The sequence below is a fragment of the Dama dama genome, chromosome 22, assembly GCF_033118175.1.
Source record: "Dama dama isolate Ldn47 chromosome 22, ASM3311817v1, whole genome shotgun sequence".
NCBI lineage: Eukaryota > Metazoa > Chordata > Mammalia > Artiodactyla > Cervidae > Dama > Dama dama.
The window spans coordinates 35,474,985-35,497,351 of record NC_083702.1 but is presented as its reverse complement, the minus strand read 5'-3'; the positions used below and the strand labels follow the sequence as shown (position 1 = coordinate 35,497,351).

Below are 22,367 nucleotides of genomic sequence, written 5' to 3'. Positions count from 1 at the left end.
TGAAAGTGTTAGTTGCTCAGTCGTGTCCGACTCTTTGTGACCCCATGGACTGTGTAGCCCGCCAGGCTCCTCTGTCCATGGAATTCTCCAGGCAAGAGTATATATATGTATGTATATATATATATAAAGTGATTGATTTCCATTGTATGGCAGAAACCAACACAACATTGTAAAGCAATTATCCTCCAATTAAAAAATTGCTCTGAAAAGATTATACCCTCCCCCCACCTCCAAGTAAATGCAACTCAAAATAAAAACATACACGTAAGATTATAAAATACATGCACATAAGTCCTATAGATAAGTGATTTTCCACACAGGGACAATTTCAAGTCTTAAATATAGAATACTTCAAATTTTATTTTTTCTTTCTTGAGTGGGGTATGTGGTGTTGGGTGTGTGTGTGTGTGTATGTGTTGGGGCTCTGTGCATGGATCTGGTTTACCTGGATGCTTCACTGCAGACACAAGAAGAGAAAAGACCCCGGTTAAAGCCATGTGGACTTCACGTGGCTGCAGGAGCAAATAATGCAGGGGTTCTTTGGATCTTCTCAACAAAAACATCTTAAACACACAGTCCCTTTTTCATTTTCAAATCATATGAAGGATTGTCACATATAACCCACGTTTCTTCACATGTGACACAGTTTATGGAAACCTCTATCTCAGGGACAGAACAAGGATAACCTATGCACAACATGTTTAATCTCTCTTGGAGGAAGGGAACCACAAACACACACAGTGGCACTATTTTAATAAAAATTAAGAGGAACTATCTGATTTGTAATATTGAATGCATGGCCTTGGTTCTGCCTGTCCCCCAAACTTTCAGTGGGCATATTTTCTACAAAAATAGGTTAAAAAGTATGGATTTATTTTGTGGGGTCATTGAGGCAGAATATCTGAAACATTTTGGGTTGTTTTGAAATATTCAGGCTTGACAACTGACTTCAAACCCTTGATGCCAAGGACCAGACTAACTTGTGCTGGCCTTGTGGCGCATGCGTGCCACTGGAAGCTGCGTCTCCAGGGCAGACGCAGGGGACTGGGAACAAATGGCTCTGAGAACATGGATACAGCAAAGACTCTACCAGCAGAGAAGGCTTAAATTAAAGGAATAATTTCCCACCTGAGAGTCATCTGCTTCTTTAGAAAGGCCCCAACTAGAATATTCTTTACACATTTTATTGTCATCAATGGATGGCACTAAGGAAGTCTTGTCAAAACACCCCCCCCCCCCACACACACACACATGTATATCCTTAGAGAATTTCTAGAGCATCCACTGATGCATTATCTTGAAACAATGACAATAATCCCTTATTCTTGATCTGTTAGTCAAATTGTTGCAAAAAAAAAAAAATGTTCTCATAACCATTATGAAAATCCATTTGCTGAAATGAGAGTTTTGTCTCTTTTTAAAAGAGAACTTCTTGGCCTAAAGATCAAAAGGTTTGCCAAGACATTTAGCAAGTGCGCAGCAGGGCTGGATGAGGATTACAGGCATGTGCTGGGGAGCCAGACAGCCTGGGTTAGAATCCGGGTTCTCCCCCCTTAACTATGAACCTTGGGCAAATTAATCAATCCCATGTGTCCTTCTGCTTCTTCATCTAACACTGGCTTCACAGCATTACTCTAAGGATCCAAAGAGTTGATATATGTACAGGGCTTAGAACAGTGACTGGTACGCAGTAGCACTATTTAAGTATGTGTGAAATAAACACATTAGTAGAGTGGAAAGAGCTGCCTGTTCTCAGGACTTTTAGGATATCAATCCTACTGACTTTGTCTTCTATGTCATGTGAGAGTAACAACACATACTTGGCTTGTATAAAAGATGTAAATATTTACACAAATACGGAGAGATTACTCAGTTTTAACCGAGAACTGAACTGAACTGAACCGAGTATCTTAAATATGCTAAAAGCCTCAAGAGCACCAATGAAAGCCATGCCCCTCCGCTCCTTTAAATAAGAATACATTTTCATTGGTGCACTAGCTCACACATGGTGATTCTGCTTCTCCCACTGCAGAAAAGCATTGGGCCAAGTAAACAAGAGTGAGCCACAGCATCAAGTTTCTTCTCCATTTCAAGACATAAATATAGACTTGATCGGCCAAAGCCTATGGGCCACTTCTGCAGCGCTATAGCATTTTTCCTTCGCGGCTTTCAACTCAGCCGACAGCAACAAGCTTCTGGGTCAGAATCTGTAATTTAAAATCAAGTGGCTGGTTTTACCTACAAGGCACAAATAAACTATCAATGAAAGTGTTTACGATGACCTTGGGAATGCCAGCAAATATATCTTGCTAGCAGCGCGGCTCCGGCCGCATCTGTCTTGCGGGGGACACGCCGGCGGCCGGCGCAGGACAGCGGGCGGAGGCGGGCGCCCCCCGCACTTATGTAACCGCGGCCCCGCGCTCGCCGCCTCTAATTGGTACCGGCCGCCGCTTCAGAGTTCAGTTACTTCGGGAGGAGGGCGGTTCGGCTTCAATTTAAGTATCTTCCGGGTGGCAGGCAGGGTAAGGCCCCTCTGCTCCTCGATGAGCAGGGGGAAACGGCGGCAGCCCGGGGGCCTCCCGGAGGGCGGTGGGTACCGGGCCATTGCGCCTCCAATACCCTCGTGGGGAAATGTGCCTCCCTAGTGTTTCCGCAAGCACATGAACTGGACACGATTCTGAAAACCATCAAGGTGAGCCCCGAGAAAATAGAGCCACGAGAATAGGCAGGAAGCCCAATCCATGGCCGGATGGCCCCCCAAGCCCAGGAGCAGAGTCCAGGGAGAAGAATGGAAGGATGCTCACAGGGCCTGCCAAAGGGCCACCGGAAAAGATTGTGCTAGCTTGAGATGAAAAGACAAGCTGCCGTGGCTATTGTCTGTAAGGAAAAGGGGAGGGGTGTGTGTGTGTGTGTGTGTGGGTGGGTGTGGGTGTGGGTGTGTGTGTGTGTGCGCGCGCGCGCGCTGCACAGAGGCGCTTTCATCACCCTCGGAGGATGGCTTATGCTGCCTATCTGAGCGTTCAACACAAGGAAATAAATTCTCTCCAAAGTGTGGCCAGGATATCAATCACTAAAATGGTTTTGCTAGTGAGAAACACCGCAGGAAGGTGCGTTTCATCCCCTCTCCTCTAAACAATGTGAGAAGCCCAGGGTAGTGTGGCTGTAATCTGTCTTGACTTTGGAAAACCGGGAGATTGACTGAAGCTCACTTTCGACCTGAAGATAATATAGCGGGCATCTTAGAGAGCTGAAAACTAGCATCACTAAAGGTCACATTCAGGAGAAGAGAAAGTGTCTCTGTATTTGTCAATGTCTGTCACAGGTGGGAAAAAAAAGATAGCTAATGAGATCTTCCTAGTGGGGACTTCTCAACCTGGCAGACACTAGCAATGCCTTTTTTATTTATTTGTCCTTACCCCTTAAGTGAAGACATTTAGGCTTTAGGGGCCTCTGTGAAAATGATGCTGTTGCCTCTACTGTCTCCTGGGATCATGGGGGAGAGGGAGATGACGGTGTTTCACAGAAATTGATGAACCTAGTTTAGAGCCCTTTTAACCTGATGAGTGACATTCACATGGTTTAACATATCATTTTTTACTAGGCTTTCTGGCTTTGAAAAAAAACCATTACTAAGCCTTGTAGTTTATTCAGACTTCTACTCAAAAAGTAAACAGGGATGATGTCTGCTTAGTCTGGCCTTCTTTAAGGAACACCCTCAGACAGAAAAAGTAAAATTTCCATGTAAGGCATATCCACCAAAATTCTATCAATTTTTAAAATAGCATCCATTCAATTTTTAAACTAGAAAAGTTACATCTAACTATAGGAGAACACCTCAAAATTGAAGAAAACACCTACCAAAATGTATCTATAAACCCACCACTCAAAGAAACTATTTTTTGCTCTGTACATGAGAGCTATTTTTTTATTTTTGTATGATCATACCATATATTTTGTGTAGCCAGGTTTTTTGCTAGTCAAAATAATTTGAATATTTCTTCACTAGTTACTCTTTTACAGTGTGACTTAAATATGTATACATATATGTATGTAGCAGCACATTGTTTTTTATGTCAATATACTAGAATATACTGACATATTATTTTCTTCATTTTTGTAATTTTCAAATGATATAGTTAACTTACTCTTATGCCTTATGCTTTCTTATTTTAGTGAACAAAAATGTATCCAATTTTTATGCGTTTTCTTGTAGAAGAAAAGTAAACAATGTGAGTGGACCCCCCCCCCCCCAAAGAAAAACAACCACCACCACCATTACAGAAAGCTTTTTGTTCTCTGCTGCAGGAGTTGAAAGAGAATGTAGGAATTGAATTTCTACTAACTCTGATGGCTGAGTGGGGTGTTTATCTCCCTAAACTCTGAAAGGGTGTGTCTGTGTTTCCCTTTGGAGCAGATTCTACTGTGCAGTGTACTTGAACTGGCTCCAACCAAATGCACCGTCTCTAACAGGAAAAAGACACACACAGGAAAGACACACACATTTGCTACACCAAGCATATCCCAGTCTCCCACCTTTGCCCTCAGACTCTTGGCACAGATCATTTGGGTGCACCCCATATACTTTCCTCTGTCTCAGTGATCCCACCTACAAGGGGAAATGCACTTAGACTGCTTCATTATTAAAGCATTCTAAAAAAAAAAAAAAAAAAAGAAAAAAAAAAACCCAAATGGGAAAGCGGGCACTGATCTAAGACATCTTTTCCTTAGCCAAGTGTTTTGTTGAGCTGACGAATTTTCGATATTCCTTTTAAGGGCATTGGAGGACAGACTTCATGTGCTCCGTGCAAATCCAGTTCATGGAAATTAAGACTTACCAAAAAAAAAGAAAAATCTGCATTACCTCCGGGGACTGGATGAATGTCCTCCTAAAACATTTTTTGGCCTGCCTAAAAATCCAATTTCTAGAATAATCAGATACGCAACCCCTTAAAAAGTCCTCCTTGCTTTTGTTCTCATGTTTTTTTCTATGTGACGATAAAAGAGAAAGAAAAATGACAACTTACTTTCATGGCAAACTGGATACATGTCCGTTCGTCAACTTGATAGGAGACGCAAAGCATAAACAAACCGAGATAGGCCACTAAGCAGACCTGCAACCAAGAACAAGGATGAAAGGATGTTATCAGGGCAAGCTTTCTAATGACATCAATCTCTGTGTCTTTCACCAGTAACATGCTTGTTATCAAGGTGTTCATTTCATTTGCTTATCTTTATGGGATATTTTTCCTCAGCTTGTGGAATGGCGTATTCAAAATAGGAATGTCAATTTATTTCAATTTAGCCAGTATTTATTAAGTCCTTTTGATGTGCCAGGAGCTATGCAAGGTCCTTCAATGCATACGATGATGAACAAAACTTCCTCAACCTTGGGAACTGTATAGTCCAGGCCAGGCCACAATAAGTGCACACACTATTCTAAGGCAGGGCATTCTGTGTCAAATGCTATTCAGAGAAGTACAAAAAGAGGAAAAAAACAACATTGAGTTGGGCAATTAAAAAAGCCTTTACTAAAGAGGTGGATTTGAAATGGTTCTTGAAAGAGATGATGATAATAGTAATGATCACTAACGGTCACTGGATACTTACTTTATGGCTGGGGCTCTTCTAAGAGTTTTGTGTGGATTTCTTCATGTAATCAGGACAAAACCCTATGAAGTAGGTGCTATTATGATCCCTGTATTATAACCAAGGAAACAGAAGCACAAAGCTAGTAAATGCTGGAACCAGCCCTCAAATCAGGTAGCTTGGGTGAAACAGTATGGGCAACAGCACAGATATCGTTCTTTGTGCTATACAGTAGGTCCGTGTTGTTTACCTATTTTATATATAGTATTTATCTGCTAATCCCAAACTTCTAATTTATCTCCCTCCTCAGACAGTAAAGAATCTGCCTGCAATGCAGGAGACCCAAGTGCAATCCCTGGGTCAGGAAGATCCCCTGGAGAAGGAAATGGCAACCCACTCCAGTATTCTTGCTTGCAAAATCCCATGAGCATGGACCTAGAGCTTATCACATTAAGTGAAGTCATAAACATGTGTGTGGATAGTGCTCAGTTGTGTCCGACTCTTTGCGACTCCACGGACCAGCCAGGCTCCACTGTCCATATAATTTTCCAGGCAAGAAAGCACAGATGCAGGAGTGTGTGTGGAAAGACGGGTAGACATATATCCACAGTGGAAATAACAAAATGTAGAGCAGGAAAGGTAGGTGGAAAATCTGGGAAGGTAGAACTGATTTAGGAAAGAGTGGGACTCCCTTGAGCACTTTTGATCAGGAGAATGACATTTCTCAAGACCTGTTTCAGGAAAATGAGCAGTGGGTGTTGGGTGGTTTGGTGGTGAAAACGTCAGAATCTTGTTTTACTAATCTAAAAGCAGGATTAATCCATCCAGTGGGTGGTGGACAAAGTCAGAGAAAGAGGTGAGAGGAAAGGTGAAGTGAAAGTAAAATCTATACATCTTGACTATTGGGTGGACAGTGGAATGGGAGAAATAGCTATCTTCAAGCTCTTGAGTGTCAGCGATGGAAAAAGCAGGGCTGCAGCTGACAGAAAGAAGGGTGCAAGAGACATGGCAGCTTATAAAACATAATCAATGTTTAAAACAATTTTTAAAATCAAAGGACAGTTAATTTATAATGTTGTGTTAGCTTCAGGTGTAACACACACACACACATATATATATTTCTTTCTTAGGTTCTTTTCTATCATAGGTTATTATAAGACATTGAATATAGTTCTTTGTGCTATACAGTGGGTCCTTGTTTACCTATTTTATATATAGTATTTATCTGCTAATCCAAAACTCCTAATTTATCTCCTTCCTCAGACAGTAAAGAATGTGCCTGCAATGCAGGAGACCCAGGTACAATCCCTGGGTCAGGAAGATCCCCTGGAGAAGGAAATGGCAACCCACTCCAGTATTCTTGCCTGGAAAATCCCATGAGCAAAGAAGCCTGGCAGGCCACCATTCAAGGGGTCACAAAGAGTCAGACATGACTGAGCAAGTAACACTTTCACTATATATATATATATTTCTTTTCAAGGTTCTTTTCCATTATATGTTATTACAAGACACTGTATATAGTTCCCTGTGCTATGCAGTAGGTCTTTATTGTTTATCTATTTTATATATAGTAGTTTGTATCTGCTAATCCCAAACTCCGAATTTATCTCCCCCTCCACCCCCACTGTCCCCTCTGGTAACTATAAGTTTGTTTTCTATGTCTGTGAGTTTATTTCTGATTTGTAAATAAGGTCATTTATATCATCTCTTAAGAGCCCATATATAAGTGCTATCATATGATATTTTGCTTTTTCTGACTTCACTTAATGTGATAATCTCTAGGTCCATCCATGTTGTTGCAAATGGCACTATTTGTTTCTATGGCTGAATAATGTTCTCAAGAAGAGACTAATTTGAAAAGGTATGAACTCCAGAGTTCATAGCAGCACTGTTTACAGTGGCCAAGACATGGAAGCAACCTTAGTGCCCATCAACAGATGAGTGGATAAAGAGGATGTGGCACATTAAACATGTGTGTGTGGATAGTGCTCAGCTGTGTCCGACTCTTTGCGACTCCATGGACCAGCCAGGCTCCACTGTCCATATAATTTTCCAGGCAAGAAGACTGGAGTGGGTTGCCATTTCCTACTCCAGGGGCTCTTCCCAATTTAGGGATCGAACCCACATCTCTTGTGTCTCCTACATTGGCAGCAGGTTCTTTACCACTGTGCCACCTGGGCTTCCTGACATAAAACATACTTGATCTGATTTCCTTTTTAGTGCATTAGAGTTTCCTAAACTCTGATTCAGAGTTTCTAATCAAAGCATACCTATTCACGCTCAACTTTGGAAACCTTAAAATGTTGCTAAGTTCTACTTTAGGATGGAAAACATAAGCAACCAAACTGCATTTTCCGATAAGCACAGTGTTCCTAGAGACAAAGCTGGAAGTGTGGCTGAGAGTTGCCCAGCAAGTCATCAAATGGCTGGTTTGGCGATATCATAACTCCTACCCACCAGGGCCAGCTTTGAAACTCAGACCATCTCTGCTAGAGCAGTAGATCTATTTATTTACAAAGCCCACATAGCATTTTAAAGTAGCACCTCTATTCCATTCTCCCTTTGATTACAAAATCAGTAAGTATCTTGCACCCTCACAGGTCCCCAAGTTGAGAGTCGGTCAGGTTTCCACCGGGCTGTGAAGCCAAAGCCAAGCCTTCTTTGAGTACAAGCTGTTTTCAGGGTTTTCTGCCATTAGGACAGGCTGATGGTTAAAGAACATAGATGACATTTCTGGTGGAGAGACAGAGTGTGGGTTGGAGAGGTTTGGGTAGAAAATAAAGCAGATAGAACCGAGAAAGGCAGCTTTTCAGCAGAGCACTGACAAATGTGGAGGTAATGATACAGAAATTATTCGTGTAGTCCACAATGTGGCTGTATTTTCAAGTGAGGCATGAAGTTCTTTTTCAAAGTTTGTTTTAAAAATATGTCTAGGGAGGCAGGTTCAAGAGAGAGGGAACATATGTACATCTATGGCTAATTCATGTTGATGTATGGCAGAAATCAAACCAATATTATAAAGCAATTATCCTTCCATTAAAAATAAATAAATTTTAAAAATATATAAATATATCTAATTGAAGTGTAAATTTGATAAGGAGAAGGAAATGGCAACCCACTCCAGTGTTCTTGCCTGGAGAATCCCAGGGACGGCGGAGCCTGGTGGGCTGCTGTCTATGGGGTCGCACAGAGTTGGACACAACTTAAGCGACTTAGCAGCAGCAGCAGCATAGGGGCTTACTATGTATTTTTCAAATTAAGAATCTACAGAACTGAAACAATGGGAGAAAGCCCTTTTTTTGTTTATTGGCCACAGGCCCAATGGAGACATTTAAGCTTGCTTCCGTGGGGACTGTCAGGCCCTAAGCACATGTCTGGGCTCCTTTGTTAACATCTGTCCACAGTTCACAGAGTCAGGCTCTGTCCCACGTAACTGCTTTTGTCCCTAGCGGCTGCTGGGAAGCTGGCAACTGCCAAGACTCTCCCCTTTGTCTTTAGGAGAGACACGTTCCAACAATCAAGCCTAACTGACCAGTATCTTAAAAATCTAACTCTGCCTTCCTTGCACAATTTTTTTGACTTCAGGAATATCTACTTGTGTGAAGCCTTAATTTAACTGGTTTCCAGCCAGAAGTAGCACGGGAACATATACCCTCACTCTAGAGTATTTCATTTAGTCATTTGATAGAAGTATTTTTTTGAGGCCAGACTTTGTTCAACATCTCCAGGAACTGGGTGGTTAAAAAAGGTTTCAGCCTTCAAGGAGCTCTCAGTCCAGTGGGGAAAGAGAGTGAAGTTACAATACCATGTAAGTACTAGACCGTGTCTGCTGTAATACACAGAAGGGGTGATTAATCTGAAAGTAACTTGAAGAAACTTCCTGGAAGATGGATTTTAAAAGGTAAGCAGAAATCAAGCAAAAGGATGTGAGGAAGGGTAGAGAGAGTACTAGCAGGTACAAAAGCATGGAGAAATGCAGAGTAAACAGTTGAGGACTCTGTAATTCCGGTGCAGAGGATGGAAGAAGAAAAAGCAAAAGATGAGCTTGCAGAGATGGACAGGAAGTAGGTCACAAAGGACTCTTATTTCAGTCTAGGACATTTGAAGCAAAGGAGTTACGTGATTGACTTTGCCTTTTAGAATAGTCTTTCTGGCTGTGAAGAATGGATTAGGGGAGGAAGACCAGCTAGAAAGTTGTTCTCATCCACAGAGCAATGCAGCGTGCCCGAGTTCAGGTAACTGAGAGACAGTAGGTGTGTCTGAGAGTTGTGAAGGAAGCAGAATTTAGGGCTCTGAGAACTAATTAGATGTGAGGGCTGAAGGAGAGGGAGGGATCCGTGAGGTGCTCAGTTACTGGCATGAGCTGCCAGGTGGATGGAGTTCACATTTAATAAGTCACGTTTAATAAGAGGAAAAGCAGAGTGGGAACTGAAACCAGTGAAGCCCATGTGAACTCAAAGGTCAGTCACATGGGCCTAGAACTCAGGAAAGAGGTCTGAGCTGAAGATAAGCCCTTGAGGCAATGGGAACCGTCAGAAATGCTGTTTCACCCAGAGACAGTCTAGGGAAAACAAAAAAGAGTCAAAGAAGTTACCCAGTTATGAAGAACCTTTGGATAGTTTGAACAGAAAGCACCTCAAATACACTTCTTATAACTTTGGTTGTACCCCATGACATGTCTAAATACTATGAAAATGATCATCCTTTTGGATTTTTGAAAGTTTCAGCTTCTATGTCCTAGTATAGGTTATTTGCTATAAAGCCTGGATCAGTCCAACATATTTTAACTTCTTGGCTCAATTGGCTCTGGAAGGAGAGTGAGGGAGTTCATTTTCTCACCTACAGCTCTGCATATTAGAACAATACTTCTTTTTTTTTTTAATGTTTGTCCAAATTGTTTTAGATAAATGTTAAAACACAAAATATTATAGATACAATTGAAACCATTATTACCCTCCCAGTCCCCAAGATGAACACTATCCTGAGGTTGATCTGCAACTTTCCTAATAATTTTTCCCATTACCCTTAATTACATACATCTCCATAACAAAACATAGTATCATATTACTTCTTAAATTTGTGTAAGTCTTACCGTACTATAGTATGCTTTTGTAACTTGCTTTTAAATTTATTAATTTTTAATTTAAGGATAATTGCTTCACAGTATTATGTTGGTTTCTACCAAACATCAGTATGAATCAGTCATAGACAACAATACTTCTTTATCAGAGAGTTCACTGGAATTTAGAATGCAAGCACCTTATAGAAAAGTAGTATTTATTGAATTGTTGTTGTTCAGTCGCCAAGTCATGTCCGACTCTTTGTGACCCCATAGACTGCAGTACTCCAGGCTTCCCAGTCCTTCACCATCTCCTGGAGTTTGCTTAGATTCATGTCCATGAGTCAGTGATGCTATCTAACCATCTTATACCCCACCACCCTCTTCTCCTTTTAGCTTCAATCTTTCCCAGCATCAGGGTCTTTTCCAATGAGTTAGTTCTCCGCATCAGGTGGCCAAAGTATTGGAGCTTCAGCTTCAGCATCAGTCCTTCCAGTGAATATTCAGGGTTGATTTCCTTTAGGATTTATTGAATAGTTAAAGCTGAAGGCTTTATGACCACAGGGAGCAAAGCAGATTTCTCATACCAGACCAAGGGTCTTGTTTCCTGAGCTGGCAGGACCTGGGCATGCCAGGAAGACAGGGTGTTCTGGCTTCCCAAGGCGGGGAAGGGCGAGTTCTTGTTCATGAGCAGTGACACTCGCCAGGCCTCTCTGGAACAACATTCTTGGATTCTGGGCAAGGCTTCCATTAGATATGGTGAAGCCCATGGAACAGGAAAAAGGCAGTTATGTAAGATTTTCAAGAAGGCATCCATTGGACCAGGAGCAGACAGGTGGCATCACTGAACAAAATCAGACAGGACCTGGGTGACAATGACAAAACTAGTGCTGAGGGGTTAGCCTCGAAGAGCTTGTTAAGGTCTAGTTCAAATACATATGGATAATTACGTTGACAGGAAAAGCTTGAAAGACCTTCGTAATGAATAAAGAAAAAAGCCATCATTTAAAACCTTTTCTTGGATGCGTGTTTCTGCAGTCTGTTCAGCAAGAGGAGAAAACCTAAGTCCTGAATTTCACATTCTAAAGAGCTTCTTTGTCTGCTCAGAGTGAAGACTGCATCGTCTCTTGTGAGTTAGAAAGTTAAGCAGAGTTGAAATGTCCTCTGAATCTTAAATCCATGTCCTGAGTCTTGTCACTCTTGGTCTTTGTTTGTGTTATTTGGCCTGTTGTACCTGCAGTAGTGCGTTTTGAGTTGGCTTATTATGAATAAAGAGTGAAAGCTGCACCCAGGGTCTTGCAGATTTACCTACATATTATTTCTTTTCCTTTTCATTTTGGCATAGCAGGAAGGTATCACCCTAAAACATTTTGTGAGAATGTGAATTATTGGTATTTACTTCGCTCCATGTCATATTTATATTCTGGTCTTGTGACATTCACACAACCTCCAATTTATTTGTTTTCTTCTTTTTGTTGTCGACAGAGCTGGCTGACAGGGCTATCTGGGGAATATAACCTCCCCTGTCAAATTCCTTTCAAGGTTTCTCTCCTTTCATCCCCCCTTTCATTTGTGTACCTGAAATGTGATTCTATTTCTGTAAGTTAATCAACGTTCACCCTTGTATTTAAAGTACTTTAATTCAGTCAATAGAGTAACAAAATGAACTCTCTTCTCATGTTTGCACAGCCAAAATGATCAACAAGAGATGGCACAGAACTATAAATGTTTCTCTGGATATTTCTTAAGAGAATTTCTATGGATTTTCACCTATTTAGTAGAATTTAAGGTAGTGTATCAGAAATAATTTGCAACAAATGATAGATATATTGCAATCTGTCAAATGAAGCAGTCTCAAAAGAATTGCTTATGAATACATAGCTTATTAGAGACTTAAATAATATACAAGAGGACATGTCATGAGAATCTATTAAAAGATGTCTTTTGGATCAAGATTTCAGAATAATGGGATAGAATATTTTAGCAGAGCTTAAGCATTTTTACTAGATTCTCATTGCAACTGCCTCTGGTAAGAGGTAACCACAAGTCTAAGCTAGTGGTTAAGAGTTACTTGGAGGACTTGGTGAAAATTCCTTTATCTCCAGAATTTCTGATCCAATAGGTCTGGGGCAGAGACCAAAAACTTGCATTTCTAACAAATAAGACCACACTTTGAGAACCACTGCCTGCCTGCTAAGTCACTTCAGTCGTGTCCGACTCTTTGCAACCCAATGGACTGGAGCCCACCAGGCTCCTCTGTCCATGGGATTCTCTAGGGAAGAATACTGGAATGGGTTGCCACGCCCTCCTCCAGGGGATCTTTCCAACCCAGGGATCGAAACCCCATCTCCTGCATTGCAGGAGGATTCTTTACTGCTGCGCCACCAGGGAAGCCCTGAGAACCACTAGTCTAAGCTAAAAATGTACTCTTCTAAATGTTGATGCCCAGTATGGGGTTTATCTGAATGGTTAGGGGTTAGAAGTGATACACTGGCTTGTGGAGTTTCCTACAGAAGAGTTGTTCATTACCAGTAGTAATGAGATGTAACAATAGTTTCCCCATAAATAAATTCAGTCATGGCTATTGTAGCAAAATTCCTTAAAATTGGAGGGGAAAACGCTTTGTCTTCATTACTACTTGAATATGACCTCATTCTAGAGCCTGTAGCCTTAGTGTGTGTAGTCGATGGTTGGGGAGCATCTCTAAATCATCACCGTGTGATGTGGCACTCTGCTTCTGTTGACAGGCACTGCCTATGACACTCCAAGCCAGGGCAAAGCAAACATCCAGCACTGGACCATCTTTCTAGCAGGGTGCTGGTCAACGATCACCAGCGGCAGGGGTGGGAGCTGCTATTTGCAGCATTTGCTAATTTCCATGGTGGAAACACCAGTGCTGATTTAAAGCTACCAATGTGAAGTCACTGAGCACAGTGTTGGGAAGAGATGTACACAATCAGTTTTCACTAGCCCATCAGCCGTACCCTAGCGCACCCTACACCTCTACCACACTGTCCATCAGAGGTGCCCTAGAGCATCCTGCACTCCCTACCGCATTGTATGCCTCCTCTTTGGAAGCATCTGGTTACCAAGTGGGATTAGTTTGTAACTAAAGAGCAAAGTTTGGCACCTGATGCAAAAAGCCGACTCACTGGAAAAGACACTGATGCTGGGAAAGATTGAGGGCAGGAGGAGAAGGGGACGACAGAGGATGAGATGGTTGGATGGCATCACCGACTCAATGGACATGAGTTTGAGCAAGCTCTAGAAGACGGTGAAGGACAGGGAAGCCTGGCGTGCTGCAGTCCATGGGTTCACAGAGTCAGACACGACTGAGCGACTGAACAGCAACAACAAAGAGTAAAGTTTGATACATTACTTCTTATTAGTTGTTTGGAATCACTGAAACTAGCCTACAGAATCAGTATAAAGGTGCAGGGGAATAAGCCAGCGAGCAACCCTAGAACTCATTTCCTAATTTGTGAAAATGGAGTAAGAATTGGGGCAGTAGAATCTCGGAGCTCTTGTTATTCATGACCATGCCAGTATAGGCATCAATCCCCAACTGAGTTGAGCTCAGCAGCTTTATTGTGGTAGGCACTAGGAAGAAGAGTAAGATAGGGTCTTTGTTTTTTTTTTTTTTTTTTAGAAATTTACAGTTTAATCTCTACTTTGCACAGAAATTGAGGCATGGGAAAATTAATTGCCATGGAGAATGTCATTTGACCAGGATAGATCCAGTGTAAGAATGAGCAGCCCACAGCAACTCATTTAAACTGTTATTTCCTGACCGCTCATCAAAACCTCTCATGCTAGAACTTCCCTGGTGGTCCAGTAGTTAGGAATCTGCCTGACAATGCACAGGACCCGAGTTCCATCCCAGATCTGGGAAGATCCCACATGCCGAGGGACAACTAAGCCTGTGTGCCACAACTACTGAGCCCAAGCTCTAGACCCCATGAGCCACAACTACTGAGGCCATAACTACTGAAGCCTAGGCACCTACAATCTGTGCCCCGCAATAAAAGCCGCCACCAAAATGAGAAGCCCATGCACTGCAACTAGAGAGTAAGCCCCTGCTTCTGGCCACTAAAGCCCATGCACAGCAACAAAGACCCGGTGTAGCCAAAAATTAATTAATTAACTAATTAATTAAAAAACTCTCATGAGTTCCATAACATAAGGAACATTGAATCAACTGTGATTTTTTTTTCCTGCTGTGCCTTAGTTTTTAAAGACAACAAAGTGTTTTCTGTTAATCAGATAGGCTGTAAATATGGTGGAATGATGAAGTTATCCGCTCTCCACATTTGTTATTATTATTATTTTAAATTGTATTTTAAGGTAAAAACAAGATAAAAGGACTAAAAACTACTCTAATCAGATGAGATGAGAAAGGTAAAAATAACTCCAAAGCATGGAACATCAAGTTACAGTTCATTCAACAAGTGATTACTGCTTCTTTAGTTTTGTTAAAATCAAGTCTAGAACTATAATCAAGGAGACAGTGCTGCATAGTGGAACAAACATGGACTTTAGAGTCTGAATCTTGACCTTACCACTTTGCACCTACAAGATCTTGGACAAGATTACAGCTTCTTAGCCTTGGTTTTGTTATCTGTGAGATGGAAACAGTACTGCCTTCTTTTGATGATCAATTAAAGAATTAATGATAATGTAAGTAAGGGGCCTAGGATAATATCTTAACAAATGGATAATAACTTCTAGTGGTTACTACCATAATTATTATTGCAATTAGAGTCACTCATACATTACAGTAAGCCAAATTTAGAGTATATTTCAGGGGTCAGAAATGTATTACCAATTTAAGCAGGTTTAGATCTGAAAACACATGTACTGTCTTGGTTACAAATATCACACTATTTTTTATTAGCACCAGTGGATACTTCGTGCAATCTTTATGTAAGAAAAACTAATTAACAAGTCTAGATTGTTTGACATTTTAATGCTAATGTTTAGCAGTTTTATGTGCCAGGCATTAAACTAAGAACTCTTCATAAATTATCCTCTTTGGTCTTCGTAAAATATCCTTGAGGTAGTTGCTGTTATTACCCCATTTTTATAGATGAGGAAACTAAAGTTCAGAACGGTTTTATGCTCAAGGTCATATAGCAAATACAGAGCTCAAGGCTGTATGTGGTCAGGAGTACAGAGCCTGACTCTTAACCATTACACATCCTGGCTGCCTCTCTCTGGAGGACTCTAGACAGCCCTATAAGAGAAGGAGAGGTGCAGAGATTTAGAAAACATTCCATCATCTCCTCCTCTCCTTGTGCGAGGGCAGGAAGCCCTGCTCCTGAGGCATTGTGTAAAGATCAGTCTTTGAGCTCCAGACTCTGTCTAAGCTGGGGGATGGGGACACCGTCGTTGAGACTCAATCTCATCATGTATAAAACAGAGAAAATAAAACTTACTTTGTAATTTAAGGATCATAAATAATGTGCCCAGAAGGGTAGTAGGTATTATTTTTTCCATCTCATATGACCTCAAACTGTGCCAGTGCAACTTACTCTGAAATTTGAGCTGAAATGAATGATATAAATAAATGTAGCCCTCTATCACATCTTAGAAATAATCTCATTCTCCTCATTTAATAAGTGTTCACTGTGTATCTACCATGTGCTAGAAAGTCTTTGAGGTTCTGGAGATACTAGAGGCTCCAGAGGCTCTGGAGAGTTAAGAGAAGAGGCAAAAATTGCTGCTTTGATAGAGTCAATGCTTTAAAGTGGAGAGGCAGACCTTAACAAGTGAATTAAATACAAATATAATGTGTTGGGGCTTCCCTGATGGTCCAGTGGCTGAGACTCTGTGCTCCCAATGCAGGGGGACAGGGGTCAATCCCTGATCAGGGAAGTATATCCCACATGCCACAACTAAAGATTCTATATGCCGCAAATAAGATCTGGTGCAGCCAAATAAATAAATATATATTTTTTAAAGAAATGTAATGTGTCAGTCATTGAGAAGAGCTATGGAAAGCATAGCACTTAACATCATGGCTTCTTTTTCACACAAACATGACATATAGTAATCAGCAATAAATAAATCCTTAAAGTGATATGTTCTCCCTAAAAATGAATTGGTAATACCCAGCAATTCCTTAAGAAAAGATGGTAGACTCTAGGTTGTTTCTTATGAGAATCTCATTGATTATTATTCCAAGAAAATGTATCCACTCTAAGTTAGCTAAGACCTCACAGGCTCCCAGAAAATGGACAACAGAGGATAACTACACAAAGGTTTAGAGCAAAATGGGCTGCATCTAAATGGCAGAAACTTGGGTCAGTATATCTTAGCTCTGGATCTGACAGATCGGGATTCAGGAGCCACCTCCATCACTTTTTAGCTTTCAGCCTCAGACAAGGTAACCTCTTTGAGCCTCAGTTGCATCATCTTGGGATGATAACCACAGTACCTACTTCATAAATTGCTGTGAAGATTATATAAGACAGCATGTGTAAAAGGTTTATTACAGTACCAGCACACACGAAGCAGTCAATACTTGTTTGTCAAATACATAAATGAATAAATGAATCCATTCATTGAGAGATTTGGGCTACTTTTGCTTTCATAGCAAAGACCTGCTTTTCAAAAATCTAATAATGTGACCTAAATAGCTTGCAAACACCTAAGAATTATAAGACCTCTTTCTCTATTTCTTTTCTCTTGTGCTACAAATCTAAATATTTATTATGTACTACTCAGGAAGTGCCAATCCTGGTAACCATGCCGAGCTGTATATGTTTCTCTGATTACACTATTATAGTTTTACAAAGATAAGCATTTAATTTCTGAAAAAAAAATGCCATGCAGTTAAAAATATTTTCTATCCATAACAGATCCAAAATTAATGTTGCTTTTTTTAAAAAGCAAAATTGTTTCAGCCAAACTTAGTGTGCAGATATTAATAGGAAGTTCAAAAAGTGATAGGCATGTAAAAGTAAAGGTTCCAAATTAACCAGAATTTATGGCAGAATTGAACATCAGGATGAAAGGAGAACATACTTATGGTCAATTAATCTACAACAGAGGCAAGAATATACAGTGGAGAAAAGACAGTCTCTTCAATAAGTGGTGCCAGGAAAACTGGACAGCTCCATGTAAAAGAATCAAATTAGAATACCCTCTAACACTGCATACAAAAATAAACTGAAAATGGATTAAAGACCTAAATGTAGACCAGAAACCATAAAACTCCTAGAGGAAAACATAGGCAGAACACTCTTTGACATAAATCATAGCAATATTTTTTTGGATCTGTCTCCTAAAGCAAAAAAAATAAAAGCAAACATAAACAAATGGCACTTAATCAAACTTAAAAACGTTTGCACAGCAAGGAAACCATTGACAAAATGAAAAGGCAACCTGCTTAATGGGAGAAAATACTTGCAAATGATATGACCAATAAGGGGATAATATCCAAAATGTATAAACAGCTCATACAACTTAACATTAAAAAAAAAAATTTAAAAATGGGCAGAAGACCTAAATAGACATTTTTCCAAAGAGGGAAATGCAGATGGCCAACAGGCACATTAAAAGATGCTCACTGTGGCTAGTCATCAGGGGAATGCAAATCAAAACCACAATGATGTATCACCTCACACCTGTCAGAATGGTTGTCGTCAAAGAGAACACAGATAACAAATGTTAGCAAAGATATGGACAAAAGGGAACTCTCCTACACTGTTGGTGGAAATGTAAATTGACGCAGTCATCACAGAAAACAGTTTGTAGTTTCCCAAAAATAGAACTACCATATGATAAAGCAATTCCACTCCCAGGTATATACACATGAAAAAAAGAAAAACATAATTTGAAAAGATACATGAACCCCAATGTTTGTAGCAGCAATATTTTCAAAACAGGCAAGACATGGAAGCAACCTAAGTGTCCATCAACAGATAAATGGATAAAGCAGATGTGATATATATATGATATATGTGACATATAAGATAGTGACATATATGATCTATATATGAAGATGTGATATATATATATCATATATACATATATAATGGAATACTACTCAGCCATAAAAAAGAATGAAATTTTGCCATTTGCAGTAATATGGATAGACTTGGAGGGTATTATACTAAGTGAATTAAGTCAGACAGAGAAAGACAAATACTATAAGCACTTATATGTGGAATCTAAATACAATAAATGAGTGAACACAACAAAAGGAAGCAAACCTACAGATATAGAGAACAAACTACTGGTTACCAGTGGTGAGATGGGGAGAGGGCAATATAGGGGTAGGAGATTAAAATGTACATACAATTTTGTATAAAATAACATACAAGGATATATTGTATAATACATGAAATATAGCCAATATTTTATAATAATCATAAATGGAGTATAACCTTTAAAAATTATGAATCACTATATTTTACACCTATAACATATAATCAATCACCTATACTTCAATTTAAAAATTTCAACAAGAATAAAAAACGATGAGGGGGCAAACTGTAACTATCTGTCTCTAAACACTACAAATATAACTGTATAAGCATTAAAACATAGCACACTAATTATAATTTTGAAAAAAAAATTTATTGGTTTTTATTAAACTAAGCTGGTGGCGCTAGAGGTAAAGAATTTGCCTGCCAATGCAGGAGACATAAGAGACCTGTGTTCGATCTCTGGATTGGGAAGATCCCTGGAGGAGGGTACTCCAGTATTCTTGCCTGGGAAACCCATGGACAGAGGAGCCTGGCAGGCTGTGGTCCACGGGGTTGCAAAGAGTCAGACAGGACTGAAGCAATTTAGCACACAAAATGGCAGCTTCTTTTCTACTACAAATAAAGCTATAGCTAGCAACAACTGTGCTGACTTTATTTTTCTGGGCTCCAAAATTACTGCGGATGGTGATTGCAGCCATGAAATTAAAAGACGCTTACTCCTTGGAAGGAAAGTTATGACCAACCTAGACAGCATATTAAAAAGCAGAGACATTACTTTGCCAACAAAGGTCCATCTAGTCAAGGCTATGGTTTTTCCAGTGGTCATGTATGGATGTGAGAGTTGGACTATTAAGAAAGTTGAGCACTGAAGAATTGATGTTTTTGAACTGTGGTGTTGGAAAAGACTCTTGAGAGTCCCTTGGGCTGCAAGGAGATCCAACCAGTCCATCCTAAAGGAGATCAGTCCTGGGTGTTCATTGGAGGGACTGATGTTGAAACTGAAACTCCAATACTTTGGCCACCTGATGCGGAGAGCTGACTCATTTGAAAAGACCCTGATGCTGGGAAAGATTGAGGGCAGGAGAAGAAGGGGACGACAGAGGGGTAGATGGTTGGATGGCATCACTGTCTCAATGGACATGGGTTTGGGTGGACTCTGGGAGTTAGTAATGGACAGGGAGGCCTGGCATGCTACGGTTCATGGGGTTGCAAAGAGTCGGACATGACTGAGTGACTGAACTGAACTGAGCAACAACTTTTTATAGCTAGTAAGTTTTGCTAAGGAGTGTTTTATTTGGCTTACATATATTAGGAAGATACTCAATGCCTTTCCACTTGCCTTAGGAATCTACAACCCCAGAACTTCATTGCTCTGCTCTTGTTATTTTCATTTTTCCATTACAGTAAAAGTTGCCAATGAAGAGATGTAGAACAGAAATACTCTCTTCATCTAAGGATTAAGTTCCACCTTGCTCAGGAAGAGTTTGGGTTATGACACACATCCCCATCTGTGCATTTCTACGTATTTCTTGGAGGGAACAATTTGTAATCTTTAGTTTGCAAGTAAGATTATTTTTACAAGAAGCTGATAAAGATCCAGGTCAAAATTTCTCAGCAAAGAGGTAATTCTAGATGATGAATTCTCTCAGAGAAAATTATTTCTTTGCAGAGCCTAAAGAGAGAAGACACTTGCTGAACCACACCTAAGCTGAGCTCACCTGTAACATCTCAGTCTTTTTCTTTCCCTTTGTTACTATCATTGTCTTCTTGCCTGAGGAGTTGTTACCTGACAGATGTATGTCTGAATTGCTGTAATTCTGTGGACTTTTCATCTATGAGTTTGCAAAGACATTCCAATCGAAGCAAAATGAATGATTTATGTGCTAATAAATTGAAAACAGCAGGTCTATCATCACCTAGAACTTTCTTTAATCTAGATCACTTTGGAAAATAAATTGTAGAAGTAAAATTTCTAAGAATTTATGAGACAATTCTTCAGGAAATTATTGCTCTTGCCATTACCAGCATTGAGAGTGGATTCAACTGATTTGTTGTGATAAAAAATCTGATTGCCTGGCCAAGAAATATGAAGTGTGAAGAAGCACATACCAGACTGAAGTCCTTTGTTTGGTAAAATATATCCTTTCTAATTCCAAGTAATGGGTTTTATCATGATTTGAAGCTATCCAATAACCAGAATTTTATATCTATATCTGTTTATTTTGATATTAATATAGCTATATATCTTTATAAATCTCTTATATACAGAAAGATTATATATATGTATAATTCATGATAGGTAGACTTTATACACGTGTTTAGAAAAAAATTTTAACCAATGTTGCATTCTACTTTGCACTGCTGTGGAGTTTAGCCAGATCTGTTGAATCAACACAGGAAAAGTGGAGAGGACAATGTGCTTGTTAGGTGACTACCCTATTTCTTAACACACATTCTGCTGTGCAGATGTTTGCTTATATCTCCTATGTTGCTTTAGAAGATGTTAGAAAACTATCCTGATGGGACTGATAAAGATAAGTTGGAACCTGTGACCAGCAGCTGGATGAAGGGAGCCTGAATCCTCCAAATCCTATGGATATAGTGTGCTTTCCTTGATGTTCCTGCCAAAATAAGGTTGGAAAGCTAGGGAGATCTGCAAGAGATGTGTCAGAACAAAGCTGCTACAATTTCTAAGTTTCAAAAACCTTGCTTGCAAATGACTGCAAATTAGCTCATAATTTTAAACCAAAGAATCTCACAACTGTTTCATCAAATCACTTACAGAAAACTGAGAGGAAAATCCGACAACTATCCTGTGCATGACTTGTCAAGCAGACATTCAAGTGGAGTCCATTTAGTTTGGGTCCTATTTTAATATTGCAATGCAGATTTTCACATCTATGCCAAGATACATCTTTTATAGGAACTGCTGAGAGCTTTGCAATTACACCCTCAAAAAACTGAATAAGCACAGAGGACTTCCCTGGTGGTCCAGTGTCCAAGACTCTGCACTCCCATGCAGAGGATTGGAGTTGGATCCTTGGTCAAGGAACTAGATCCCACATGTTGTGGGACAACAAAGCCCATAAGCTGCAACTAGAGAGGCCCACACATTGCAACTACTGAGCTCACGTGCTTCTGAGCCCACATGCCACAACTACAGAGCAGCTCCTGTATGCTGCAACAAGACCCAACACAGCCAAAAATAAACAAAGTCTGTAAATGACATTAAAACCTTTTAAAAAAAGATTGAGTAAGCATGAACAGCAAAACTGTGGAGCAATAAAGTTACTTCTTTATCATCCTGGTATAGTACTCCTCCTTCAATCATTTTGAATCTAGTATATTCATTCTTCAAACTCTGTTCAAAGATTCTCTATACTCATTGCCCACTTTGTATACTTTAGCTCTTTTATTCCCCCAAACAAGGTAATAAGAAAAAAAATTACCCCATTTAATAGAATATTGTAACTCAGGTTAAGAAACTTGCAAAAAAAATCCGAAGAAAA

At 40.0% G+C, this 22,367-nt stretch overlaps 1 protein-coding gene across 1 annotated transcript in view; it reads right to left on the bottom strand.

The window, feature by feature from the left end:
• SSPN (sarcospan) overlaps positions 1–22,367 on the bottom strand; it is a 43,326-nt gene that overhangs the window by 5,717 nt on the left and 15,242 nt on the right. Inside the window, exon 2 of the mRNA XM_061125161.1 lies at positions 5,025–5,111. Within this exon, the coding sequence (XP_060981144.1) occupies positions 5,025–5,111 (87 nt within the window). The remainder of the gene's footprint in view (positions 1–5,024; positions 5,112–22,367) is intronic.